At 38.7% G+C, this 27400-nt stretch overlaps 1 protein-coding gene across 10 annotated transcripts in view; it reads left to right on the forward strand.

The window, feature by feature from the left end:
* nrxn3a (neurexin 3a) overlaps window positions 1–27400 on the forward strand; it is a 174879-nt gene that overhangs the window by 77900 nt on the left and 69579 nt on the right. For 5 of the 10 annotated variants that reach the window (XM_073483396.1, XM_073483399.1, XM_073483400.1 and 2 more), the window contains 5 exons: window positions 5547–5840; window positions 6884–7031; window positions 7396–7779; window positions 22787–22990; window positions 24996–25022. In XM_073483396.1, coding sequence (XP_073339497.1) covers window positions 5547–5840; window positions 6884–7031; window positions 7396–7779; window positions 22787–22990; window positions 24996–25022 — 1057 coding nt within the window. The remainder of the gene's footprint in view (window positions 1–5546; window positions 5841–6883; window positions 7032–7395; window positions 7780–22786; window positions 22991–24995; window positions 25023–27400) is intronic. The other 5 variants (XM_073483404.1, XM_073483402.1, XM_073483403.1 and 2 more) reach the window with 1 other exon arrangement.

Below are 27400 nucleotides of genomic sequence, written 5' to 3' on the forward strand. Positions count from 1 at the left end.
TGAAATTACACTTACCGGCCTATTAAAATCTTTTCCCAAAAATATAGGGCCCCACTGCACACCACTGTCTACACACACACACACACACACACACACACACACACAGGCACACACACACACACATAGACACACACATATTATCATTCACTGACATGCCTTTATACCTCACAAAATTATAGCTTATCCTTATCTGATTAAACAAATCAGTGTATAAATGCACCATCAACCTCAGTCAGAAGTCATCGTGTGTTTTCTGCCAGGCTAATGATGCCACCCTGTGGGCAAGAACACACACTGCACAATCTCTGAGCTTGCAAATGCTCCACTGAGTGTCTCATGGCAGCACAATGTGACTGATAATACAACAGCACTAACACTTCAAGTGAACTCCTGATTGCAGATATGTCTACATGGGGGTTACACCAATATAGATGTATGGTAAAGGACGGTTCTGGTTGTTTGTCACTATTAAGAACCTTTAACCCTGTTTAATTCAAAATATCTCATTTTACATGTTTTTAATGTGCCTGTGTGTTCCCATGGGGCGATCTCACACACACACACAGTCCTGTGGTGTTTGTAGCAGTGAAGCCATTCTTGTGTAGTGTTGAGAATGTGGTTGATCTTTCTCTGGGGCCTGGCTGACAGCCATTTCTGAACAGCCATTCATGCAGCACCTACACACATAATCTCATACACAGACAGGTTTGCGCAGCTAGCCTTGTTAGGACTTTATATTGACTTTCAATCATTTGTACAGCCTAAAACAAACTCTAACCCTAACCAATGTATGCCTAACCCCCAACCTTAACCAAACCTCAAATAATACTGTACCCCTAAACTTAACAAGGACCTCAGAAATCATTTTTTGCCACATTAGGACCGGTATTTGATCCTCATGAGGACTATTGGTCCGCTCATAGTCAGTTTTTATGCCAGAAAAGGTCTCCAATAGGTAACAAAAATGCATACACACACACACACACACACACACACACACACACACACACACACACACTACACTGTCAGTGATTTATGGGCAAGGCAGATGTCCAGGAATGATAAATGTTTGTGTCACAAGGCCTACACACATAACAAACACTCACACAATTAGCCTAACAGTCATTACAATAAGTTACAGGATCCAGTACAGTAGGACTGTGGGTTTCATGCTAGATGACTGATAATGCAGAGATAAATGAATACGTGATATTAGAGCTATATAATGGGGGCTATATAATCGGAGACTAAGATGGTGATGGACAGACATTTTCTGTATTAAACATAAAAACATAGATAGATAGATAGATAGATAGATAGATAGATAGATAGATAGATAGATAGATAACTTTATTAATCCCCAAGGGGAAATTAGGTTATCATAGCAGCGGGTACATTCAAGTACAAATACAATTAAAATACAAAGGCAAATATAGAAACAATAAGAAACAATAAGGTACTATATACAATAAAATGCTTAAGTAGTTATAAAATAGCTAACGTTAACCAAGCAGCTACAGGCTGACAAAACAATATGTATTTTTTAACCAATTACAATATCACAGATCGTTAAACAAAATCAATCTACATGAACCAGTGCAAACAAAACATTCTTGCTATTACTAAGACAAAGTTATGTGTAAACATACCTGCACATTGATTATGTGTCTATACATCCATGCTCCTCCATGGACTTCAAAAGTGGGTGCTGCTGAGCTGTCACTCCGATCACCACTGGCCTATAGAGACGTGTCTTACATCTTTCAGTGTAGGTCCTGCCCACAGGATGCAGCTCAACAGCGAGCAAAACTTTTGCATTTGCCAACAAAACTTCTGGATTTGGAAACAAAACTTTTGGATCTGCATTAAAGCATTTTTAATCCCAAATTTATTTTACTTCCAATAATACATTTGTTAATTACAGTGTCAATAGTTTTGCTCTCAAATCTGTTTTTTGATTGCAGAGTGGAAAGTTTTGCTCTCAAATATATTCTGTTTGATTGCATAATAAAGACGGGATGGGTTGGTTGGCCCAGGATTATTATGCCTTTATAAGCCAGTAATTACAGAAACTTAAAATAATGAAATAATTTCATTTTGGGCCATTCAAATATGCCAACTTCCTCAGAAGAATATCAAAATGCAGTGTGCAGCACCATACTGAGTATGCTCATGCATGAACTCTGTATATTACTGACATTTAATGAGTTTTCTAACAAAAGAAAATGACATGATGTAAGCTCAATGCCGAATCTCAACTGGGATTCATTGATTCTCCAAGCAAGATGATTTGAATGAGCCGTTGGTCTTTTTCTGTATTACTGCCATTAGGACAAACTATAGATTGTAGAGTACTTCAAGGGTGACATATATTTGTAGGCTAACCCAAAAATTAGCATCGCCCTGGTTCCCTTGACAAACAGCCAATGGGATTTTTCAGTTTTTTCAAGTATTTGGATTATTGCAGAAAATAAAGTTTATGATACTTACACGTTTCGTTCAGCAAGAGAATCTTCACAGATGAACACTACTTTTATCATTTTTGAAGCATAAATGAAATCTTCAGCAGTACAATGCTAACATTTTAAACAAACGCATGATCTAACGTCACCACCACTAATCATCTTACTACAGTACACACTTTAATATAAATGGATCAATCTATACGTTTTAGCTCATGTTAGCAAACATGTTTCATGACACGTAAAGGCTCCTAATATGTATTTTTTCTATCTATTTCTACTTTTTCTATGAATTACATTATGTTTTATAATGAGGATATTTATGTACTATGTACTTTTGTAACAATTTAATGTATTACCCCCTTCTTATATGCTTAAGTGCAAAAATGCTTACTTTTTTCCAGGTTTTAGGATTCTTGTGGCTCTACAGCCCCTCTACTTGAAATACTTAGAATACAAATGTTATTTTTTCAATTCCAGTGCTTTAGTATTGTGTGGGGCTACATCTGTTTGATATTGTCTCATGGAAATTCCGAGTGGATGGTAACATTAAAATCTAGCAGCTATATTGGCTGGCAATCTAAAAAGGTAATTTCAAGCCTGAGTCATATTGTGTTACATTGCTCATTCTCACACACTGATAAGAGTGTGTGTGTGTAATGTTGTGTGCTGAGGAGGCCTGGTTGAGGAGATAATGCAGTGATGGATTTCTATCATCTCACTATTGTCAAACATTTTCAATTGCTTTCTGTGGCTTAAACTCTCATTCACTCACCCACCAACATGTTCATACTCGCTCAATTCAGGATACCTTTATGTATGTATGCATACTGTGTGTGTGTTGATGTGGACTGTGTGTTGGGTATCCCTCGGCCTGCTATCAGTCTCTGATAGCCTCTCTGCTAATGCTTCATTCTCATGTTAACCTGCAGCCTGCGTCTGCAGCGTGCTGATAAAGCTCCCTTTGCATCTTGAAAGGCCCTTTTGCTATTATTGTTCAAAGGTGGCAGAGACCTGAAAGTGACTTGTCAAATTGTCAGCTACACACTCCGTTCCCACCTCCGTCTCCCTGCCATACCCCCCTCCCTCATCCAATCTAAAGCCACAGTTTATGTGATTTATGCTCTCTTTTATCAGCAAGCATGTAACAGTAGGAAAAGTGTACAGTAGCCACATCTATTGTGTGTGTGTGTGTGTGTGTGTGTGTGTGTGTGTGTGTGTGTGTGTGTCTGGGCTAATGGTCATATCTCATTAAAGGGACCATCGTGTTTTCAGTAACAATACTGAATTATTAAAATCTCTGCCAAATAAACAAAAACACCACAAAAATCTCATCATACCTGTTTAGTTCAGTTCTGTTTCAATTATGAAAATCCGCTAGCATGGATGCTAGCTGTCCATATTTTGATTTCCCATAATGATTTGGGAGAGTCTTTCAACCAGTCAGAGGTTTGATATTGACTTATCCACCAATAAGAGGCTGATCCAACTATTCATGTGTGTTTGCACATGCCAGCACATGCTGTGGACGAAGAACCTCTAACTGGGACTGATACAGAGATGATTGGCTTCAAGATCTATTTTCCCTTCTTTGCTGTCGATGAGTCTGAAGAGGCTGTCATTTTTATTTAGGCTTTTATTTTGGAGAAAAGAGTGGTGGGGCTTCTCAAGAGGCTCAGAATATGTATGTTCAGTCAGAGAAGGAGAAGGAATGGCTGCTTCATGTAGAGAGGTGGGGGAGTGAGATAGATGGAGGGAGGGAGAGGAGGATGGATGTAACACAAAGAGACGGAAAGGCAACAAAGAAAGAGAGTGAGAGCAGAGAAGAGGAAAAGACAATTTTCCATCCAATCCCCAAGCACCTTAAGGGATGAGCTGATTTACTGTCAAATCTGCTGGTGGATTATCGATAATCTCAGCCAGGCCCCTCAATCTACCCACTCAGCCATCGCAGCACTCTCAGATAGAACCCTGGGCACGGAGCGGGAGCAGAAGTATTAATATAAAAGAGAGTGAAATGGAGGAGAGGGTGTATTTGTTTTGTGTATGTATGGCCACAAAATATAGCCAGACAGAGGGTGTTTTTCTGCCCAGAGAATTAAAGAAAAAAAAGACCTTCAATTTTCCACTTGAGTAGATTTCAATTTACACACACATCCCCCTCCGTGACTCCATCCTCCCAACGTTATTGATAGCATTTAGGGCTGTTGTGATAAAAGATTGGCCACTTAGTGTTTTTCATTCATTTGTTTTCCATCATTGGCAGGACACCCACTCATACAGGAAACTGTGTCTGTTACAAAGCAGCTTTATGGCAAGGGATGTAAACTGTATCTGAGTAAGATGGGGATTTTTTTTAATGTCTAATTTGTTAAAGCAGCAGCGTCATCACATATATGACCATATAATTGTCAAATGTAGACATCCAGTGCTTAGCCATATTTTTGAAGTGGGCCTTTAGATACTCAAGTAATGCTTTATATAAAGATCCTTGTAACAAGTGTCAGTTGAGACGTAATTGAATTTTCTAAGTCCTTATAGATGCTTATTAACTTTATTATGTGTTAATAAGACTATATAAGTGTTAATAATTGCATCATAAACATGATTATTTTTAGAGGACATGTATAAGTTCTCAGGATCTAAACCGAGAACAGTGCCATGTTAGGGCTAATAAATCCTCTATTATTATTTACTCTCCATGTGTAAGACTTTTTTAAACTTTTTTTTTTTCAGGCTTTACCCATATTGGATAGTACAGCTTTAAGTTCCCATGAAGTCAGAGTTTCATGAAACCCTGTTGTAAATGTGAGACGGAATCAATCAAAGTTCTCATCCACAGTTTTGCATTTATTCTAAATCTTCATCGATCATTTTCTCATTATTTTAAGGGCTTTCGTTGTTTCATGAGAAAAAAGGGTTAGCTTGATCAATATATCAATAAATCAATGTAAATTAAGCTTACTTTATTGTAAAGTGTTAGCATTGGTACTTGCTTAAATGACAGGAGTAAATATAGCCTATTCATCTTTGACAGTACCTAAAAAGGAGAATAACTATAATTTCATCCTTGTCCTTTTACAGGTGGTGTATAAGAACAATGACATCCGTCTTGAGTTGTCCCGCCTGGCTCGAATTGTGGACCCTAAGATGAAAATCCAGGGTGAGGTTTCCTACAAGTGTGAGAATGTGGCCACCCTGGACCCTATTTCTTTCGAGACTCCTGAGGCCTACATCAGCCTCCCCAAGTGGAACACCAAGCGGATGGGATCCATCTCTTTCGATTTCCGCACAACAGAGCCCAACGGCCTCATTCTCTTCACCCATGGCAAACCCCAGGAGCGCAAAGACACTGCCCGCAGTCAGAAGAACACCAAGGTCAGTCCATAGTCTCCAAGACTCACTTGGTAATTTCAAGTCTGCTTCAAGAAATTCCTTCCTAATGATATCTGCAAAAATTAGGTTGAAGGAAACTGGATTTATGTAGCATTTTGAAAAAGAAGTACTTCATCAGTGGAAAGATGGCCCTTGCATAAAACTGGGCTGTCTATGCAGTAGAAAGACACATATATTCTTGAAATTGGTAATACATGACCAGAGAAAACAGAGAGAAAAGGCTGTGGTATTCACTTCTGCTCAAAAGGTAGAAAACACAACAACCATAATGTACTGCAACACACCGGACCAATGAACTCTCCCGCTGATGGTTACTATGGGTTGGGCAGTGCTTGGTTTTGTCCTGAGTCCATTTTGAATCAATTACATCTAAACAGTATACTTCATATGTTTCTGAAAACAAATTTAAGCATACTGAGAAATAGTCAGTAGACAGGATTGTGGTTCATGTTTGATCAACACTTTCTTGTTTTGGAGTTTGATCAGAGTTTGTACAATACAGAAACAATATGGAAGCCACTTCCAGTTCACAATATTTCTCAATTGCAGCTAAATAGTATGCTAAAATATGTTTCTTAAAACATTTTGGGCAAGAAATAGCAATGTAGTAACAGAATTTTGGCTCATAGTTTATCAGGACTGCCTAGTTTAGGTAGTTGGATCGGAATTTGGTGATGCAGGCAAACAAAACTAATACTGTAGTGATACAAAGCTGGTTGAAAATCGGCAAATTTTCCCTTTAATGGCAGATAGAAAAAATGTTTCATTATTGGCTGACTTGGAATGTTTTAAAGAATTTACAGAATACATTTTCTCTAATAATTGCTTTATGCGTCATCTTTGCTTAGATGTATAACTGAACTATGTTGTGTATTTGTCACACATCAAGCCTTTTCTCTTATTGACAATCTCGACACAATGCATGCAATTTTACTGCAAATCAAATAATAATCAAAAAAAGAGCCACATCCTGCTTTCCTTTATTTCAGAAAACTCTGTTCATGTGTTCTTTTGCTCTTGTCCAGGTGGATTTCTTTGCAGTAGAGCTGCTGGATGGCAGCTTGTACCTGCTGTTGGATATGGGCTCAGGGACTATAAAAGTGAAGGCAACCCAGACGAAGGTCAATGATGGTGCCTGGTATCACGTGGACATTCAAAGAGATGGACGCTCAGGTCAGTTGTGTTGGTGAAGTGAAGTGTACTAATGGAATTAAATAAATTAACCAAAAGCTTTAAAAGTAGTGATAACAGCCATAATAAAAACTAATTCAGTGTGGATTCCATGGAGGGTTAGGATGTTATGAAGAAATTAAATTAATGATAATACAACAAAAGTGTAATAAAGTACAAGGTCTTACTTAATAAATAATAAATCAGGTACACCAAAAGCTTTCTTATTATTTGATCAGGTTGAACAATAGAGCCTTGCTTCCATCATTTTGTATCTACCAGTATAAGTTATCCCTGGCATCACCATTCTGTCTTATATCAATGCAGCCTGATATCCTGATATCTACTCCCTCCATCTCCACCACAGGCACCATCTCTGTAAACAGCAGAAGGACCCCATTCACAGCCAGCGGTGAGAGCGAGATTCTGGACCTGGAGGGTGACATGTACTTGGGGGGGCTTCCCACCGACCGCACCAACCTCATCCTGCCTACAGAGCTCTGGACAGCCATGCTCAACTACGGCTACGTGGGCTGTATCCGAGACCTTTTCATTGATGGTCGGAGCAAGGACATCCGTCAGATTGCTGGGGCACAAAATGGCGCTGGCATCAAACCCTCGTGCAACAAGCAACCTGGCAAGCAGTGTGAAAGCTACCCATGCAAGAACCGAGGTGTCTGCAAAGAAGGCTGGAATCGATTCATATGTGACTGCACTGGTACTGGCTACTGGTCACGTACCTGTGAGAGAGGTAAATGTCTGTGCTTGGATGTGCTCATGTTTTGTTCTCTTGCATAAACCTTAGAACTTACTGACCTTAGAACATACTGTCTCTAAGGCAGAGGCACTAATGTTTAAGAATAAAGACACAACAGAAGTCTGGAGCAGCACGACAATAGTACAGGATGTGACTGCAAGCTTTGTACAGGTTGACTCTGGTAGTCCTGAAGGACACAGCTCACTAGACTCAACCAACCGTTTGGAATAGGGAGAATCTAAAAGAATACTATGAATATAATATTTATATGATCAGAACTTGGACAGAAGTATTTAAATGGTGCTGAGGTATGCAGGAGCTTGACAGTAATTGTTCGGATTGTTCTGGATGTAGGCGCAATATGCTTGAATGGTTTGAAAAGAATGGTAGGAATAGTGTTTTGAAGATGGCCAAAATGTGGAAGACTTGATGAAAATGTTGATTCTGGTCAAACCATAACCGAGTAGCCATTCTCTCTGCTTCTGTGAAAGAGTGGATCTTGAAATGAGACATTAGTGGCCGACCTGTAACTGATGTATTTAGTCAGCGGCTCATATGGGCTAAGTTGGAGTACATTCCGAGCACCTCATTAAATGGAAAAAAGTCAGTAACAACATGGTTCCTAGGGTTAGGGCCCAGATGCACCAAGATGACGTCAGAGAAATGGGGTGACGAAAGGTGATTGTTGTTTCGCCTCACAAAGCCTGTGTCTCGGCCAAAAAGCTACACTTGAGCACAGCTGAGATTACAGCCGATGACCAACTAGCTAGTAAGTTCTGCATCTGTGCTAGAAGTACTGACTCTCCAAGCAGCCTACCAGCAGGTAGCAGTAGTTTGTTTTAGTCATTAAAAAATGGGTAACAGGACGACTCAGGGTGGTGGAAGTGTTGTAATGATAAAGCAGCATTTTTTTGTTTAACTCTAAGCCAAACTCTAATCAAAAATATATCTTTCCCTTTCTTTTTTGGCTTCTCTTTTCATGCACTGACTCGCTTACCTGAACAGTCAATCAGAGTGTTTTCCAGGTTCCACTGCCGATCATATGCTTAACTGGCCAAGAAGTAACTGACAAAGGCTGACTAATGGCAATGTTGCTGGACACACTGCATTTGGCATCTCAGGTTTTTTTTTGCTATTCAAACAGATCTGGTGTTGAGTTTATTGATAGCTATTATTAGTAGGATTAAGAATGGGGACTTCATATTCCTGTGCCAAAGCCCCCCTCAGAAAATTTGGAAACAAATGTTGATGAGATCTATGCAGCAATGCAGATTGTTGTTAGGAAACATAACTTGACAAACAGTAACTGATAACACTGATATATCAGACTCCATAATGGAGTGAGAACAGGATAGCATTTGAGTCTGATAATCTAACCAGAATTGGATACTGATATGGCCAAATCTGGCTGACATATCGAATTTAATTAGGGCAGTGGTGATCGGACAATTTAGCTTGCTTCAATCCCCTGAACCAGCAGGATAAATCTTGGTGGGGGAGGTGAAAGGTCTACTCAGTGGCCTGCAGATCAGACTGTACTTGTACTTAGCAGCTTCCAAGTGTGAATGTGTAACAATGCCAATGTGATAAGGTGTTCCTCAAAAAGAGAGAATTGCTCTCAGTGAATCACCAACACAACCAAAACAAGTTTAACAACCTCACCATGTCATTCCAAGGTGGCTACACATCTATCCTGACATCTGTCCTCAGCTCTTGAGTCTCTTCACACAAACTGTTTTTGAATGCAGTGAGATGGGGACCACTTACCTCGCTCACACTGAGTGAATGGTTAAGCACATGAATGATCATTTTGCACAAGCCAGCCAGCCAAACAGACAGACAGACAGACAGACAGACAGACAGAGGTGGAGAAAGCAAGAAAAATAAATATTGAAAACCTTGAGTGTCCAGGTTTAGTTTAAAGATAGTTATATTATCACTTTGGTGTGTTATCACTTTGGCCATGATGGGTTTCCTCTCATCTACTTACAGAAAAAAGGACTAAAAAGTGTAAAGAAGGGGACAGTGAGTTAGTGGAAGGGAACAAGATAAAATAGAGAAGGGAAGGGATAAGAGCGAGCTTGTTTTTTTACAGCCAGTGCTCGTCATGTCCTTATTTGTGAGTTGTCCAAATCCATTATCTTCTACTGCCAGCAAGGTAGCCCACAGGACACACGCACTCTCTCACACAAACACACACACACACATGCATGCATGTGCACACACACACAAGTATACACCTTATTCTCGCTGGCAGTGTTTCCTGGTCGATATAGTCAGTGTACAGTAGTAGCCTGGACTGCTGTGTAACTGTCCAGTTAGGTACATTATAGTACATTATAGATTAAATGCAGTTGTTCTTGACCATAACAGGGTGAGGCGGACATGACTAATAAGTGCATGCACACTGTTTTTAAACATAATCAACACAGATGCAGAGACAGAGTCATGAGATAATATGATTTTTGAGCACATTACAGCTGCAAAGTATGCCCCTTTTCATGAATGCAAACTGAGTTAAGAAATCTTTGAATGTAACATTGCAGAATCAATACAGGCCATGTGTGCACCCCCCTACTGAAGAACATCTGCTAGTTTCTGTCACTATCATCCTCCTCTCCCTCCCTCCATAGTGAGTGAACAGTGTTCAACCTGTCACTATGCGGGGCAAAGTGATGTGAACACAACAGTTGCAGTTTTACCTCAACCGATAAAATTCAGGCCTACACTGATGCCGTTTGACTCCAGTAAATTAAATTCACAAAGACAAGATGGAAAAGGAGGCATTGAGTTCCTGGTGATGTGTGAGATCAGTCTGAGTCTGAGCTCTCATATAAACTTCTCCACACACCCACACGTTAAAAATGTGTTACCTTGCAAGTTAGCAACAGGTCAGCTCTTTGCATCAGTACTTAAGCTGTTTGGGGCCAATAAACCCCAGTCTCAGCTTCTGGGTTTATCGGTGGCTATTAATCAGATAGCACAGCATCATGTCATATTGTTGTTTATCGTGATGTGTCAGTGGCCTGGTTTTTGAGTTGATGGCACCACAGGTGATATACTGTAGATTGGTATTCCTTGAACATTGGTGTAGAGGGTGTGGGTATAAAATGGCACAATTCCCACTAGTCTCACATGGCCAATTGTTTTTATGGTATAGAGGAAAAAATCCTCTGGCTTGTTTGTATTCCTTTTAACCAATCACAATTGTCTTGTATGGCACTGAACCCGGGATCCATCGACGGTGCCCCTGGAAAGTAGTGGTGGAAAGAACTTGTTCTACAGGATTGTAGATTATAGTTTTGAGACACTGTGATGGACTGGTGGTGTGGGGACAGTCCAGGTTCCACTGCCACACCACCCATCTGCCAGAGAACATTCCGCTGGCCTTCTGACCAATTTTCTGTCATGGTGTTTTGACAGTTTAATAAAGACTGATCAGGGTTGAAAAATGATTAACACATCCCCAATCCCCCCAGATTACTCCTGCGGCTTCTTTTATTTAACATATCAAATAACAGCTCTCTGATCGTATCTCTGTATCTATAGCGTTTTTTTTTTCTTCCTTCATCCAGTGTGCTGCTGGATAATAATTTCCCCAGAAACTCATTTTCACTTTTGAAAGGAAAAGTTGTAGGGCATCAGTGGGTCAATCTGATATGGGGTGTACATTTCACCTTGAATTATTTCGCAAGGGATATTTTATTGAAATATTGCAATATTACTATCAGGAGCCAAAACGAGTCAGGATTCCATAATATCTTTTTCATTAACACTATTATTGGTCTTTATATATTTAGGTACGTGTGAACATTGCACTTTATATTTTGCAACTGGACTGGTTTCCACTTGTCCAGTTGCCTACTATATAGCACTTAGAATTACCACGACCTGGATGACTGAGAACCTTCATCATCATTATCCACTGGTCTCAGAGAGATAGCTGTACTCTTTAGCTGATGCTGTGATGGGATAGCAGCTGTGACACTTCAAGATGTAGGCAAAAAATACTCACTACCTGGATGTACGTGTGTGTGTGCATGTGTGACATAGCAGCCATTTTACCTTGGTGCTGTGTACCCAGTAGATGTTTACTGCTCTGCATGGCATTACTTACTATTTGTCTTAGGCTCTGACTTCAACCAATTTGTCCGGCAAAATAAAGTGCCACAGTAGTAAAACATCCATAGTTAAGTAATGGAGTTGAGAATATATTGGGGCTTACGGAAATATATCATGCCTCTTACTCTTGGCATGAGCATAGACACCTGTTGGTCTATTTACCATTGATTTACAGAGGCGAGAAGGGTCTGCTTATAAATAATGCCACCTCTGGCTCACACAGCAGAGGTGTTCAGAAACAGCTAGCGTTCCTAGTAGTTTTAATAACTACTACTCTGCAGTAACATGGGACTGTAGATCAATAACAAGGATACAATTCATAAAGCCATATGTGTCATGATTATGATGTAAGGACTGAATACTGAACACACATACAGTATGTTGGGAAACATGCATCGATTTTCACTACAGTCTTCAGGACACTAATTTCAATTTCATTGACTGCTGTTGAACTGAGTACATTTAATTGGTCACCTATCAATGACTGATTAGTTTTAATCATCATGTCCAGGAAACATGCTTTTACTTTTCACTGCTTTGATATTAGTAATGCCGTTATTTGCCTTGTCCCTGACACTGCAATGTCCAATCACTAACATTTTTGTGATGCATTTCTAACATTTATCATTCTCATCAGGTCAGGTGTTCCAATCACAAAAAGGTTCCGCAGTAGTGTTGTGTCAATCTGGGTAAAGGCCAGCAAGAAAAATAGTGGCCTGTCCTGAATAAGACTGGGGAAAACACACTGATGGAGTGGAATAACCCATTCTAAAAATGGCTCAAATGACAAAAATAATCATGAAGCATATTTCCATAGCACATATTCCATCAACGAACCAACCCATGTCATGCTCACCGTGCCGTTGATCTAAGTTTCTAAGCATTTAAAAGAATTACTATTCATTCACCAATTCAATACAATACCTCATCACTTTTAAAGGGTAGTATCTGTTTCCTTATGCTCTAAAAGTACATGGGTCTCAGAGCTACAGTTCTCAAACTCAGCAGATCTCAAAACATATCCACTACTGAGACAAAAAAATATACTAATTGGCCAAATGGTGGCGCAATAACAATGAATTTTACATTTTGACCTTAACTTTTGAACCGTTTTCCTGGATTCTGTGGGTCCAGAGGAATCAATCCATATGAAGCCTCTTCATTTAAGCATTGAAAGATTTTCAGCTATTTTGAATTTTGTATGAATCTCTAATCTATAGATCATAAGCAATCACCGTTAAAATCAGCGCAAAGCATATCTAGACCACTCCGGACAAAGTGCTACACAGAATACATAAGAATAAAACTAAATCAAGAATGTGGGCCACCATTGTTACAGATAAGAACAAATATAAAGTAAAACACACTAGCACAGAATTTACAGAATTTACAATTTTAAGCCTTGGAGTTCTAATGGCAAAAGGTTGGTCACCTGTGGTCACCAGCCTTGACCTAGGTACATCTAGCAAGGGTAGGTGAGATTATCATAATTTGCAATTTGGAGCATAGGGAATCAATAGTTCTGTAATGTAACTGGGGGCCAAACCATGTTGTGTGAATGACACTGTGAATTGAATATGCCTTTCTAAGTACAAAAGGACAGAACTGATTAAATTTTATTAATGTTACTTAGTGGGAAGTAGCAGGATTTTATGAGATTATTGACATGGGGTTCAAAGTTCAGTTAGGAATCAAATATGACACCAACATTTTTGGCTGTCGATTTTATATTGATTGACAAAGGACCAAGGAATGGTTTTAATTTGCTGGTTAGGTGTTTAGGACCAAAGATTATTACTTTTGTCTTGTTTGAGTTTAGTTGTAAAAAGTTGCTCATCATCCATTTTTTAATGGTAGTTACGCACTCCATCAAACTACTCAAACAGCTAGTATTGTCAGGCATAAAGGACAGATAGATTTGTGTGTCATCCTCACAGCAATGATAACAGACCTCTTTGAATTCACTAATAATTAGGGGTGTGACGAGATCTCGCGAGATTAAACTCGACGATATTTCTCGTCGCGTTAAAAATCTGTCTCGCGAGATTTGTGAGCTATACAAACCTCTACCCCTGTACCTCTACCAGAGAAGCTGGCTCTGCTTCTACCAGAGAATTTTGACTGGCTGTGCTTCTACTTGTGACCTGTGGGGGAAGTAATGCGCCTTTGCTACGTCTAGCCTGCCAGAACCTAAAGAAGGAGAAGGAAAAGAAGAAGAGGAGGAGAAGGAGGGGAAACAGCAAGCAGCCAGAATGACGTCGGAAAATACCGGTATGACCATTGAAGATGCCCCCGCCACTTTTAAATCGTCTGTTTGGCAGCATTTTGGGTACCCGGCGGAAATGATAAATGGCAGTAGAGTGACTGATAAAACACGGACAATATGCAAACATTGTATGAAAATAATGCCGTACACCGCGGCTAATACGAGCACGATGCAGAGACATATGCAGCACCACCACAGCTCGGTAAGTGGTGGCAACAACACTGCTCCCAATATCCTTTGCTGTCTCACCTTGCCAAAGCGTGCCTTTCTGTCCCTGCTACCTCCGTTCCAAGTGAGCGCATCTTTTCAACAGCAGGAGACATAGTCAATGCGCAAAGATCCCAACTGCTGCCAGACAATGTGGACATGCTAATATTCTTAAAAAAGAACATGGCTGTGTAGTTGCAGCATGTTGTTACACTTGGTCAGGCTTTGTTTGCACTCTGTATTGACAGATAATGATTTGGTTTTGCACATAATATTGTTTGCACTTTGAAAAGAAAAGGAGGAAATATTTAATTTTATTATTTTTTTATTATTGTTTTAACTTTTATAAATTTTAGTTCTAGTTTCAATTTGTGAAAGAATAAGTTTATTAACAGTTAAAAGAACATGGCTGTGTAGTTGCAGCATGTTGTTACCTTTAATACTTGGTGCATGCAAGTTATAATAAAACATTTCAAAATGCTTGTGCAACTCAGTAAAATAAAAGTCTGTTGGTCCAGTCATATATTTTGTCATTGTGGTTTTCCTAAAATCTCGTCTCGATCTCGTGAGCTGAGTGTATCGTCACACCCCTACTAATAATGTTTCCTAATTGGAGCATATAAAGGCAAAAACAAAATGGGGCCAAAAATAGATCCCTGTGGCAAACCGCACATCAGTTGGGCTGAGGATGAAAAAAAATTACCAACTGAAACAGAAAATGCTCTGTGTGAGAGATATGACCCTATGAACTTTCATTCAGGCCAGGGGCCTGCTACACCTTTGTGTCCTGAATGAAGAGACTGAAGATCACCTACACACCTTCCCAAAGGGTGCATGAAGAGAGAGGGAGAGAGAGAGAATGCGAGATAGATGCAGGACCCCATGCCAACAAAGGCCAACTTGAAGATGGCAACGCCTCCTCCTTCTTCATCCTCATCAGACCCAACGTAGATTTCCCGGTTTCTTTCCGGTTACTCTCAATACTCTCAGCTTAGAACAATGCAGGCACAGTCTGTTTTAAAGTTCCTCCATTCAGATTTCTATTGTGTTGCTGAACACATCTTCATTTACACCTGGTCCCAACACCCCAACCTCTATCTCTTGTTTAGTGTCTTGTCACCTATAAAGTTGTTATTTGTGGTTTCTGTACATTTTACAATTCAGTCACTATTGATTCCGATTTTGCTAATTTTTAACTTAAATTACAATTGATTAATACCCCTGAATAAAAGTGTGTTAAAAGACCTATTTTTGCCTGATCAGAAAGAGGTTCCACTGTGTTGTTGTACTGACTATGAGGTCATATAGCTGGTCATGGTAACAGTAGTCTGTTAACTTTTATTAATGCCATATTATTACTAATATTTTGAGCTATAATTATAATCTTTTAACATTTACATCCTGGGCTGCCATGAGCCGAGTCTCTTGTCCATAGATAAATGCATGCTTCCCTCTGTGAAGTGATACATGACACAAGGTCAGTGGATGAGGACAGAGTATGAAAACTGTCCCTGATCTTCAATGTGAGGGGTGTCAACAGACGTTAGAGAGTTCACTCTTTCTGCTACATCACAAAAATAAAGAGAAAGAAACAGTTAAAGTGAACAGTTTACATATGCAGTATCTTTACACCAAACAAAATACATTACGGTCTTCTCCTGCGTGGTATTAATGTGGCAAGGTCAGTCAGTTAAAAGTGTATCAATCCTTTGGACACACTCTACTGAGACACACAGACACACACACAGATACACACTTACCCTTCCACACATAGTTACATCCAAGAAATATGACATGTTAGAATTAATCTGACAGCCCAGTCCAGATCTGTAATGAGAATTTAAATTGTGTATATTTCACCGTGCTGTAATCTGACACCTTGTCAATTAGACATCAGTCCCAGGCATCCCTGCGACCAAACATGGCCATTTATTTCATGTGCAGTTGAGCATGGACCCAGACGCAAGTACAGCATGAGAACACACAAGTGAACAAAAACCATCCTTATTCATATGAAATATGTATGGTGCATTAGGTCATGCGTGAACAAAATATCCTGTTGTACCATTAAGATATTATGCACGCATGTCACTATGTTGTTAGAGCAACATATTTACTATTAATTCATATGCTTCTCTACTATGCAGCTTGCCCTTACTTAATACACAAAGCTGTGGATAAATAAAGAGAACTCTGTTCTGTACTCTGAAACTTTTTTAGTTTCACCGTAGATTGTTATACAATGAAATGTTCACTGCTGTAGCACAAAAAAATGGGATGGTCCTCAGCAGGAATGTATCTGTTGCATATTGTTATTTGATTTACCTAATTCTATGATCAGTCACAACCACTTGTAAGATGCATGGATAGGATGCATATATGGATGCCCATGAATAACAGAGAACTTAAACTTAAAAATATAGAAATTAATTGTTGTTTGCCCTCAGCCCTCATAGGGATGATGATGGCATGTGATTTTGACACTGGCACCCATGGACTCATCGTTTGCTCCCTAAACAACATTGTTTTTTGTTAACCATGACCACATTCTTTCACTAATGTTACCTATGTAGTTAATCTTTTAAAGGTATACTACGCAGAAACCACACACACACAAAAATTGTATAGTCAAAACTAATCCCTCTCAATTGTCATATTCCCCACTAGAATTATGTGGTGGTGTCTGTATCTGCAGAGACCCTTGCCTCAATTTTCTTGCATTCTCAATGTTTTTCTGTGTTGGGAGTGTTTCTGGATGTCAAATTTTGGGCAGTGCTGTGTAGCCCCCAGCCAATGTTTTTTTAGCCGAAGCCCTACAAAACATGATTGCAGAAATGAGTACATGCATGATTTCTGTTTGTGTGTATATGTATGTCAATATCTGTGGGCGCATCTTACATCTGTGTGTGTATATATATGAGACAGCGGTAATTTCCAATTGTGAACTAAGCCTAAAAAAGGTGAAGGCTTGACTATATTAACAGTTAAAAACTTGAGAAGGCAATATCCGAAGAAATTGTGTGAATGCTGGATGTTGAAAAGCTGAAGAATTACTGGCTTTAATTTCTATGAAGAAGCAGCTGAAGGAGTATGAATAGTTAGAAATGTGGGAAAAGGATGAAAGATGCAAAATATAGTGTAAGCAATGAAAGGGGTTCAAATGAGAGTCATAGTGTACAGATTTAAACGAGATGAAGTGGGTGGAGAATAACAAACTGCATTGCTTCCTGTACAGCTGGGAGCTAAACTGCATTGCTGGCTTAATTTTGTATGAAGGAGCAGCTGAATGAGCATAAACAGTTGGAAAAGTTGGAAAGGGATAAAGGGGGCAAAATGTAGTATAAGGTATGAAATATGATGAACTGGAGTCGTAGCTTAAGGATTTGAATGAGGTGAAGTGTAGAAATTGCAAGAGCACAAAGACAGAGGTATTTACAGAGTTTTAGTTTCTTCAGTACTCGTGTAGCCTGTTGTAAACTCTGTTTAACTTTGGGGGCCTTTATCCTGAAATCCAGCCTTCTTCGGCACCATGGTCTACATTTAGGGCTTTTATTTGGAAAATATGGCCTAACCCCTAGTTAGATCCTTTACCTTATTTGGCATTGTATTTTGAAAGTGTGATGGAGAGAGGGGGTGGTTTTACCTTCTCCTACTCTTGGTTTCATCCATTATTCCTCCTTTTTCTACCTGTCTTAACCCTCTGCCCGCCTCTTTACCCCCCCCCCCCCCCCCCCCCCCCCCCCCCCCGCTTCCAGCCCTACTTACTACAAATATTTTCCTGGCAGACAGATGGGCTGTGTCTCCACTCTGTGGGCACTTGGTATAACTACAGTTTCCTATTTATGCAGCACAACTGAACAAAGGGCATTTGTAGGACACATAATGTCTCAGCATCTTATTGGCTCATTTATCATAATAAGTTATTGTGACAGGACAAATAATCACCTCTGATTGATACCAGCGTAGTGCAAGAAAACAGCAACCACCACTGCTTTTCAACTCTGGATGAATGTAAGATGATATGGAGCAGACTGGGCAGTATTAGGAAAATAACAGAAATGAAAAATACAGGCTGAAAAGTTTGCTACCCTACAATTTTACTTGTAAGTTCCATTCAACGTGAGAAGATCACAACACATAAGTAAAAATGGCTTGCTTAAAACAATAAGATATTCTCCAGCTGAAAAAAAACTCTTCATTGACAATGGCTACAACATACTGGTCAGAATGGCAGATCCGGAAATCAATTGACCTGAGGAGGAAAAAAAGGAAAACCTGCCGTTCATCTGCTTATACTGGATTTTGTATGACAAGACGTTCAGTATATTCATAAACATTAATAAAACTCTGCTCTGTAGACTGTAAACTGTACTCGACATTCAAACAGGCAGCATCTGATCTTTACTGATATCAAAGAAAGCAACCCTGACAACTCAGAGAAAAGAAAGAGGGTTACATCCATCTCTTTGTTTATATATTATTATTTTTAATGGCATTTTTGCATTTGTATTAATATTTTTTCACAACTCCATACTCAGACCTATGCAATTATACAAAAACAATGGTTATTATTCCATAAAGAGAAACCACTTCCAAGGACAACAATGATGCTGATGAGTACTATGGTTACTATCACTAGTAGTAAGTTAAAACATAACTATTTTGAATACAGTGACAAATCAGGAAAATATCTGGCAAATCAACTAAAGCAACAAGAAAAAACTATCATATATCTGCTACATTTTTTTAAGGGAATACTATATACACCCCAAATGATATATCAAAAACATTACAAACTTACACTGCAAACTCTACAATCTACCCAAATTACCAGAAATTCATGCAAATATCTTAGACAGACCCATAACACTAGATGACTGTGAGAAAGCACTCCAAGCCATACCCAATAATAAAGCACCTGGATCAGATGGCTTTCCATCTATTCAACCTAATAAATATATCCAAAAACCAAAAGATGTAAACATGTTTGGTTTTGGAAAGTCATTCATTAAATGGATTATCATATTTTACAACTCACCCACAGCATCAGTAATCACCAATGTAAAAATCTCACAGCCATTTAAACTAAACCTCAGCACTAAACAAAGATGTCCACTCCCTCCACTGTTGTTCACACAGTTTATTGAACCCCTATCAGCTGCCATTCCCCAGGACACACAAATCACCGGAATTACGATCGCCAATACAACCCATTAAGTCAGTTTATACGCAGATGATTCATCATTATGAATACAAAAAACATCAAGCATCACTGTTTCATCAGTGTTCGAATTACTCTGATTACTCCATTAACTGCTCCAAATCCACCATCTTCCCATTAAATATACACCAGTGGAATGCTGCAACACTAAAACAACCTTTCAACATCCAAATTGGTAACTTTAAGTGTCTGGGCATTGACATTTCCTCCAATGTTCCAGATTTGTTCTACCTCAACTTCATTCCCATCCATAAATCCACTGAAGAAAAAAGTTAAACCAATAGAATATTTTACCACTGTCCCTCGCAGGTTGCATTGCAGCAGTACAAATGTTTTCCCAGAATCAACTTCCTCTTCTCAATGACACCTGTCCAGTCAACGCCCAAGTGGTTCAGCACACAACAACCTTGAATTAAACTCAAAGAAAACCAAAAAACTTGGAAGTTGTTTAAATGCCCCAAACATCTTTTACCATTGCAATAATCAATTACCGTACATCATGAAATGGATTCACTCAAATATTCTTCAGAAACCTTGGTCAGAATGCAACAAACTCTCCATTAATGAGTTACCATTTCTCTAAGAAAAAATAAAACATATTAACTGCTACAAAACACAGCCATTGCCACAACTCTGGAAGCTTGGTGAAAAGTCTGTAACATTACCCATCACACTCTCTCACCATGTCAATTCACCCCTATTTACAACAACCCAGTCTTTCTATAAATACACACACCTTCTGTATTAACTAATTAAATAAATTACTCATTTAGAGCTCCTGTTTAAAAATAACACCATACTATCACTCCATAAACTTACACAGAAGTTTGATCTCACTCAAAACTATTTCTTTACAATATCCACAGCTCAAAAACGCACTCAGGAAATATGTTTAATTTACACAAAATAATTTGCACCATTAGTAAAAAAAAAAAAATCCATCCATGAAACAACTCTCAAAATGACATGGACTAATCTCATCAACCAAAGACTCCACCATAGCCATACCTATTTTACTCCTATTTTGCATTTTACAAATTTACAAAAACATCTTTTTAATGCACACAATGCACCCTCAACACTAAGAACAACTAATTTCACTCTGGTGCTGAAAGAGTCTTTGAGGCTAAACCATACTAGTGTCCCCTAAAGACTTAAGTGTTGATTACAATTCCAAATGTAAGACTAGCGTACAGAACAAACAACACACTGATGTTTCACAAAACAATCCCAAGTCGGGGTCAACTTTGCATTTTCATATGGCCTTTATCAGTGGATAAAGTTTTCTCAGATGTCATAGGGATGCATGTGTTGATGTGCAAGCTCAATAGCTGTTAGGATTTCATCCACAGCACAATTGCATGTTAGACACTCTCTCACACGCTGAAGCTGTCATATGCTGCGTGTTCCTTGTAAGTGCCTGCATATGTGTGTATGTGTGAGTTTGAGCAGTCTATGATTTCCTCGCACTCAACGCTGTCAACATGCCCAAATGTCTTTGAAAAGGGGAGGGCAGAATGAGAGCACAGCATGGTGTAACAGCCAATTTGAGGTACAGACAAAGTGTGTCGACAGTTCACAGTCAGATGAGGACACAGACTAAAAAGAGCCATATGGGATGGCTATTTTGCAACTCCTGGAGCCAAATAAATGAGGTGTATATTGTACAACTTCATGTTTTGGCAGGGATTAGCTGTTGTTGGCAGTGGAAGCAGTATTTGTGTAATAGTACCTCACTTCTGCTACTTCCAAACTGAAGTGTTTGCTTGTATCCACATGAGCAACCCTTCATGAGTTTGAAGACAGTGGTCAGTTAACATACGACAACAATGTCTGTTTCAACAGTGCTCTGTTTGTGATGTCATGGTCATAAGTCGTGGGTTTTTAGAGTTAATGAATATGACGATAGAAATGCAGAAGAAAATGTTTTGACATTTTTTGAGAGTTTTGACAATAACATGTAAACATGTGCAAAATGTAATATAAATACACAGGGATTTAGTGGTGGTTGAATTTGAGCGAGAAAACAGTTCATGAATTTTGAACGACTTGTACATTGAGTCGATTTCCTGTCAATGAAACTAAAGGTGATTATTTTTTAGTGAATTGTGTTTTAGAAAGGGGGGGCTTTTTAATTGCATAGCACATATAACTGATGTTACACAACAGAGTTGGCACTGGAATTCATTCAAGTATGAAACACAGCTTTGTGTAAATTAATTCAATCTCTTGGTTTGAGTTGGGAAAACTAAATAATAATTAGTGACTGTGAGACTAAAAATGGAGTGACGCCTACATAAAAAAGCCAAGAAAATGAGTTCAACCAACTTCATTAAAGCAAACATGAATTATTGTACATCAGACTTGATCAAACACACACACACACACACACACACACACACACACACACACACACACTTCTTCTTCACCTAGACTCTGGAATAATCTTGTGGACATTAGCCAGTGGGCAGGGAGTATGTTTACACGTAAAAGCATCTCATTGTACATAATGACATATTGATTATTGTGCAGTTGTATAGTCGACCTACATGAGTTTTTTCTCTACTGACAACCTCCAGGGAGCAGCTGTGCTGTATGTTAATTTGCACTTTCACATTCACTGAAATTTTTTTTTTTCTTGACAGAACTACTGTATGTACGCCTGAAAATGAATGTTGAAAATGTAATTACATTAAACTAGTAAGTACAAAGTACAAAGACAGCTGCACCTTCTCTTCCTGTTGTCAACATCCTCCCAAAACCACAAGCAACCAAAAAGCATCCAGGCTATTGCCACCAGTTAATCTACAGTAATCACAGGTTAACACTGGTCCGAAGATTTTTGAAGCTGAAAAACAACAAACTCAAGCCAAACTAAAAAATGATCGCATTTTGTCCTGACTTTTATTATTAAATTCAATCTTCATTCACTTTTTGAGTGTCCCAGTATAGTATGCAGAGTATTCAGTATTAGGTCTTTCAGTTTTTGATTAATAACTCCATAACCTAATTTTTGCCCTTGAACCACTCAAGCAGGTGGCGGTGGACCAACTGACAGACATTCCCAGCAGCAACTATGACAAATAGAATATTTGCCATGTACCATGTTCCAGCTGACTGTATAGTCTCCAACCTTATTTGGACTATGGCTAACATCTCTCTGTGCTTCTGACTCGCTCCCACAGAGGCCTCCATACTCTCCTATGACGGCAGCATGTACATGAAGGTGGTGATGCCGAACATCATGCACACTGAGGCCGAGGACGTTTCCCTGCGTTTTCGTTGCCAGCGGGCCTACGGCCTCCTAATGGCCACCACCTCTCGAGACTCAGCCGACACGCTTAGGCTGGAGTTGGACGGGGGTCGTGTCAAACTCACGGTCAACCTAGGTATCGTATGTCCCCCATCCCCCTCCCCCACCACCCACCTCCACCCATCTGCCTCCACACCTCCACCTTCACCATGAGATGGTTTACCAATGACCTCTTCTCTACTTTCACTCTCTGTCTATCTTTTTGTGCACAATCTTTTCATCAGTTAACCATCACTGTGATCTTTTATAGATTTCTACCTGTTTTAGAACATAGATAAGAGAGTTTTGATCTCTTGCATGAGTGTTAAAACGGTTTGTGCACACAGATAACCATGGACTGCTTAATTTATTTTTTAATTTATTTATAAATTATTTTATACTATTTACTGGTTAACATCTCAAATTATGATATACCATCATAACTTATTTTTTATTTCAATGTTAAACATGTTTGGCCCATCTTTGAAACAGACAAATCATAGCCATATCCACGTTCTTTACAGAACTTTTGAGACAGTCACAGCACAATGAATACAGAATATACATTATGATGTAGAGACATTGGACTTTAAAGTCTAGTCTCTGATAAAGTCTTTTTAAAGAACAAAGTGTGCTGAGACTTTCTAAGAGGTGAAGTATGCCCACCGATCTCCAGTCCATCATTCAACTGGACATTAGAAGACTTTTCTTGTCTTTCTCAGTAACTTTTCTGTCTGACATCAAGTCATTTCTCTGTCACTTTTCTTGCTCTTCTGGGTGGTTATTTTCTTTGCTAATGATGGTGTCTTCTATGGAAGTCGATGCTTTTTTCCGTGTTTTGTTCTTATGTTTTTCCTGTCAACTCCATTTCCCATCATGCTTTGTCAAAAGATGGTATTCACCCCTTCAAAGGCCTTAAGCCTGCGGCCCGTCAGGCGAACAGCCCGAGAACAGAGCCCAGCAAAACCTACAGCTGGCTGTGACCCCAAATACTTCCAAATTGTATTATATAAATATAATGAAAAAATTAGTCACATATCTCAATCTTTATCTAGCATCTATTTTGTTTCATAAAAAATCATAAGAAGTAAGCAAGCATATGTTAGATTGTTTGCCAAACCACATTAGGTCAGTCCTTCACTGATTATACTAATTAATGTAAATCATACTCTAGATTTCATGTAAAATGTTTGCAGCACTAATTGGTCAGTGCTCATATGATTTCTTAGCCTCTGTTAATTTGTGTGATTCTCTATAGTATGTACATATTTACAGATCTAGCCTGTGATCTAGCTCAGTGACACATGTAGGTGTAGGCTAGTTCTCCAGATGTGATCATTGGGGTTCCTGTGCCTCTGCATGGTGCTGGTGCTGATTGGATCGTGGCTGTTTGCTCCCACTTTTCTGTTGCGGTTGACGACACATGAAACCACCAGCCACATGGTGACCAACCCTCACTGTCTTCACAGCTGTTTACAGCATTATTCTGGCCTCAGTGGGACTGTTTCACACATCAGATATTTGTTGTCTTCCACACTAGTGTCTTACAATTTTAACTTTGCAAACTAAATTATATCAGTCTGTATTTCTTGACTTTTCAAAGATCAGTGGCTCTAAAATGGATGACTGCTACCACCTTGTTGGTGTGGAGGCTCTGGAGCCAGAGACTTTGACTTTTCTAATCTGAGTATTTGCACCTAAAATCAAACAGTGTTGGGTTGGAAAACTCATGTAACTGGTACTACAAGTGGCCATTTTACTGTAAATACTGTGCATAAACAAATCATATATTTGGACTCTGGTACTATGGGTAAAGAAAGCTCCAGAAAAGCAGCTAATGTCAACCAGCACACATTTATGTAACAAATCCATGCATTTTATTTACTGTTAAATTATGTTAAATTAAATGTTGTAATACTTTGAAATCAATAATATATTTCATGGTAATTTGGCATAAAGTTGAACATAAATACCAAAGGAATAAAATGGCTGCCTTCCTGCATGTGTGCGTCCCCGGAAGGGTGGACTTTTTGTTTTTGGATGTCTGCAGCAGTAACCTTGAAGGATGCAATTTCATCTGTCATTTATTCTTCCCCATCTAGACTGTATCAGGATAAACTGTAACTCCAGTAAGTTAACACTCAAGTTTCATTTTGCTCTCTATGTTGATGTTGTTTCTTTTTAAAGGAAATGTGTTTTTTAAAATGTGAGTCCTACACCGCCCCCCACCTTCTCTTTAGCCAGGCATGTGGAGGATGACTTTGCTGAGTTGGTTGGGAACCAACAGAAATAGCCTCAGGCAGTTGGAATTAGTGGTGATTTGTTTTAATTATTAGACATATCTTAACCTCTTTTTAAATCAACTACTTTACTGTGTTATACACTGATGGGTATGTTATATATACACCATAATGCACTGTATATAGTAGAAATGACATAAAGTTAATAATAAATACATTAAAAGGTAATAATTTTAACAGTACATATTTCACTTTACACAATGGTTTTGAGAGAGTTTAGGTGTCACAGAGTGTTACTTAGATTTATCAAAAGGCTACAACAAGTGAAAAAGGAGTATAACTGGTATTATTGTGCTTCTTGGATGATGTGAACACAGGTGGACAGCTCTAAGTGCATCAGTTTACACCTGGCATTAAAATACGTCTAGACACGCATCGCGAGTGACAACTTGTGATTGGATTTCACTTCACTGCTTTATATGCAAATAAACATACATCACCGGGACAAACGGACAGAATTTTTTTTCACAAAGAAAGAAAGAACTTAATGTATAACCTTGCAGGTTTAACATGGAGGCCCACATTAATTAACTAATTAAAATTTTTAAAAACTACATTTTTTTATTTTAGTTTATAAAGTTTCTCCTGACACATCAACTTTCAAAATTTCAAGATTTTTTAAGGGAGACTGGGGACTTTGTCCATGGGTGACAAAGAAGAAATCTATATTGGTTACTGTGTGTGTGTATTTTTAAAATGTGACATGTTTACTGCCAATAAATAAACACATTTGATGAATTTGGTGTAACTGTTGTAATGCATTTAAACAGTATTCAAACAGTTACTGAATGTTGGCATGTAAGATGCACTTTAGACACAGAGTAGCTGACAGGCTGGTACAGCAAAGTCATGACAAACTGACACTTTTTACAAGGAAATAGACAACTTTATGTATTTTATTTAATGCCGAAATTAACAAGAAGGTGCAAATGATTTAGAATTTGCTGTGGCTGTGTCGCAAAGCTTGTAAAGTTTCTCTTATTACACCTCCTATTTTAATTTTAAAATGAGTTGCAACAGAGAGTGTAGAGAGAATACACAAACATCTGCTGCAAACATTAGCAGGTAAGACAGCCCGAAGACTGTCTTACCTGCTAAGACAAGCCACATAGAACTCAAACAGTGTGTAATCCATTCTGTTTGTTGTTGAGGCTTCTTGTTCCGTAGAGGACGTTGGTTTAGTAGTACCTTCACTATGGCCCAGGACTCAACATTGGTGTCCTGTCACCATCAACCATCACGTCCTGCACTGATGACGTCCTTTTTGGGGATGCATCAGGATAAATTAGCATTTACACTACAATATACATGGGATCACATGCATCCCAGACCACCTAAACAAGAGGTTTGAGTGATAAGATCACAATGCGTGTCGGTGATTGTTTACACTTAAGGGTTTTCCACTTGTGTTTGGGTCACCTACCCATGCTAATACCAGGTATAAACAGGCTCAACGAGTGAAGGATTTAACAAATATCCCTGTAATACCTTTTAGTCCCTGTAACTGAGACACTTTATTTGGATAGTCTGTTGATGGTTTTAGTTCTGTAGATGTTTGACACTGTCTGCCTCTTTGGTGGACCTCCACTGGGTAACCTGACCCCACTTTTAGTCTAACTGCAGAGCAAGTATAACCTAATTCTCTCCATTTATGTTAATTGTATAGAAAAATAATTGTCAAAAAAGGTGAGTAGTACATGAAACAATACTTCTGCTTTAAAGAACTCACATTCCATTAGATCAAAACATTGACCACAGTGTAAGAGTATGGGACAGTATTTGTTACATTCAGTAGAAAAGAGTATATAGAATAGAATGTTAAAATCCTCTACTACTACTACTACAGCATACCAGGATTTAAGTTTGTGTGCATGTAAGTGATAAAAGATATTTTTTTATGGAACGCTCTCATAACCTTACCAAAATTGCTGAAATTCACCAGTACTTAAAACAATTGTAACACAATCACACTGATGGAAACATAGTTCTGCATTGAATTAAGGCAATGTTCCACACTGTTTTTTATTTATTCATTTTTTTAACAGCATTGGAAATTATCCCATACCAAACACTGATACAAATCACAAGCAAAAATCACAGTTTTCCCATGATTTGATATTTTTGAAACGGACTCTAATGACAATTTTTAACTACATCATAGGGGACTGAATATCAAAAATATGCAAGACAGCTTTAAATTGTAAGAA

Source organism: Pagrus major, chromosome 16 (assembly GCF_040436345.1).
Source record: "Pagrus major chromosome 16, Pma_NU_1.0".
In the NCBI taxonomy this organism is placed as follows: Eukaryota; Metazoa; Chordata; class Actinopteri; order Spariformes; family Sparidae; genus Pagrus; species Pagrus major.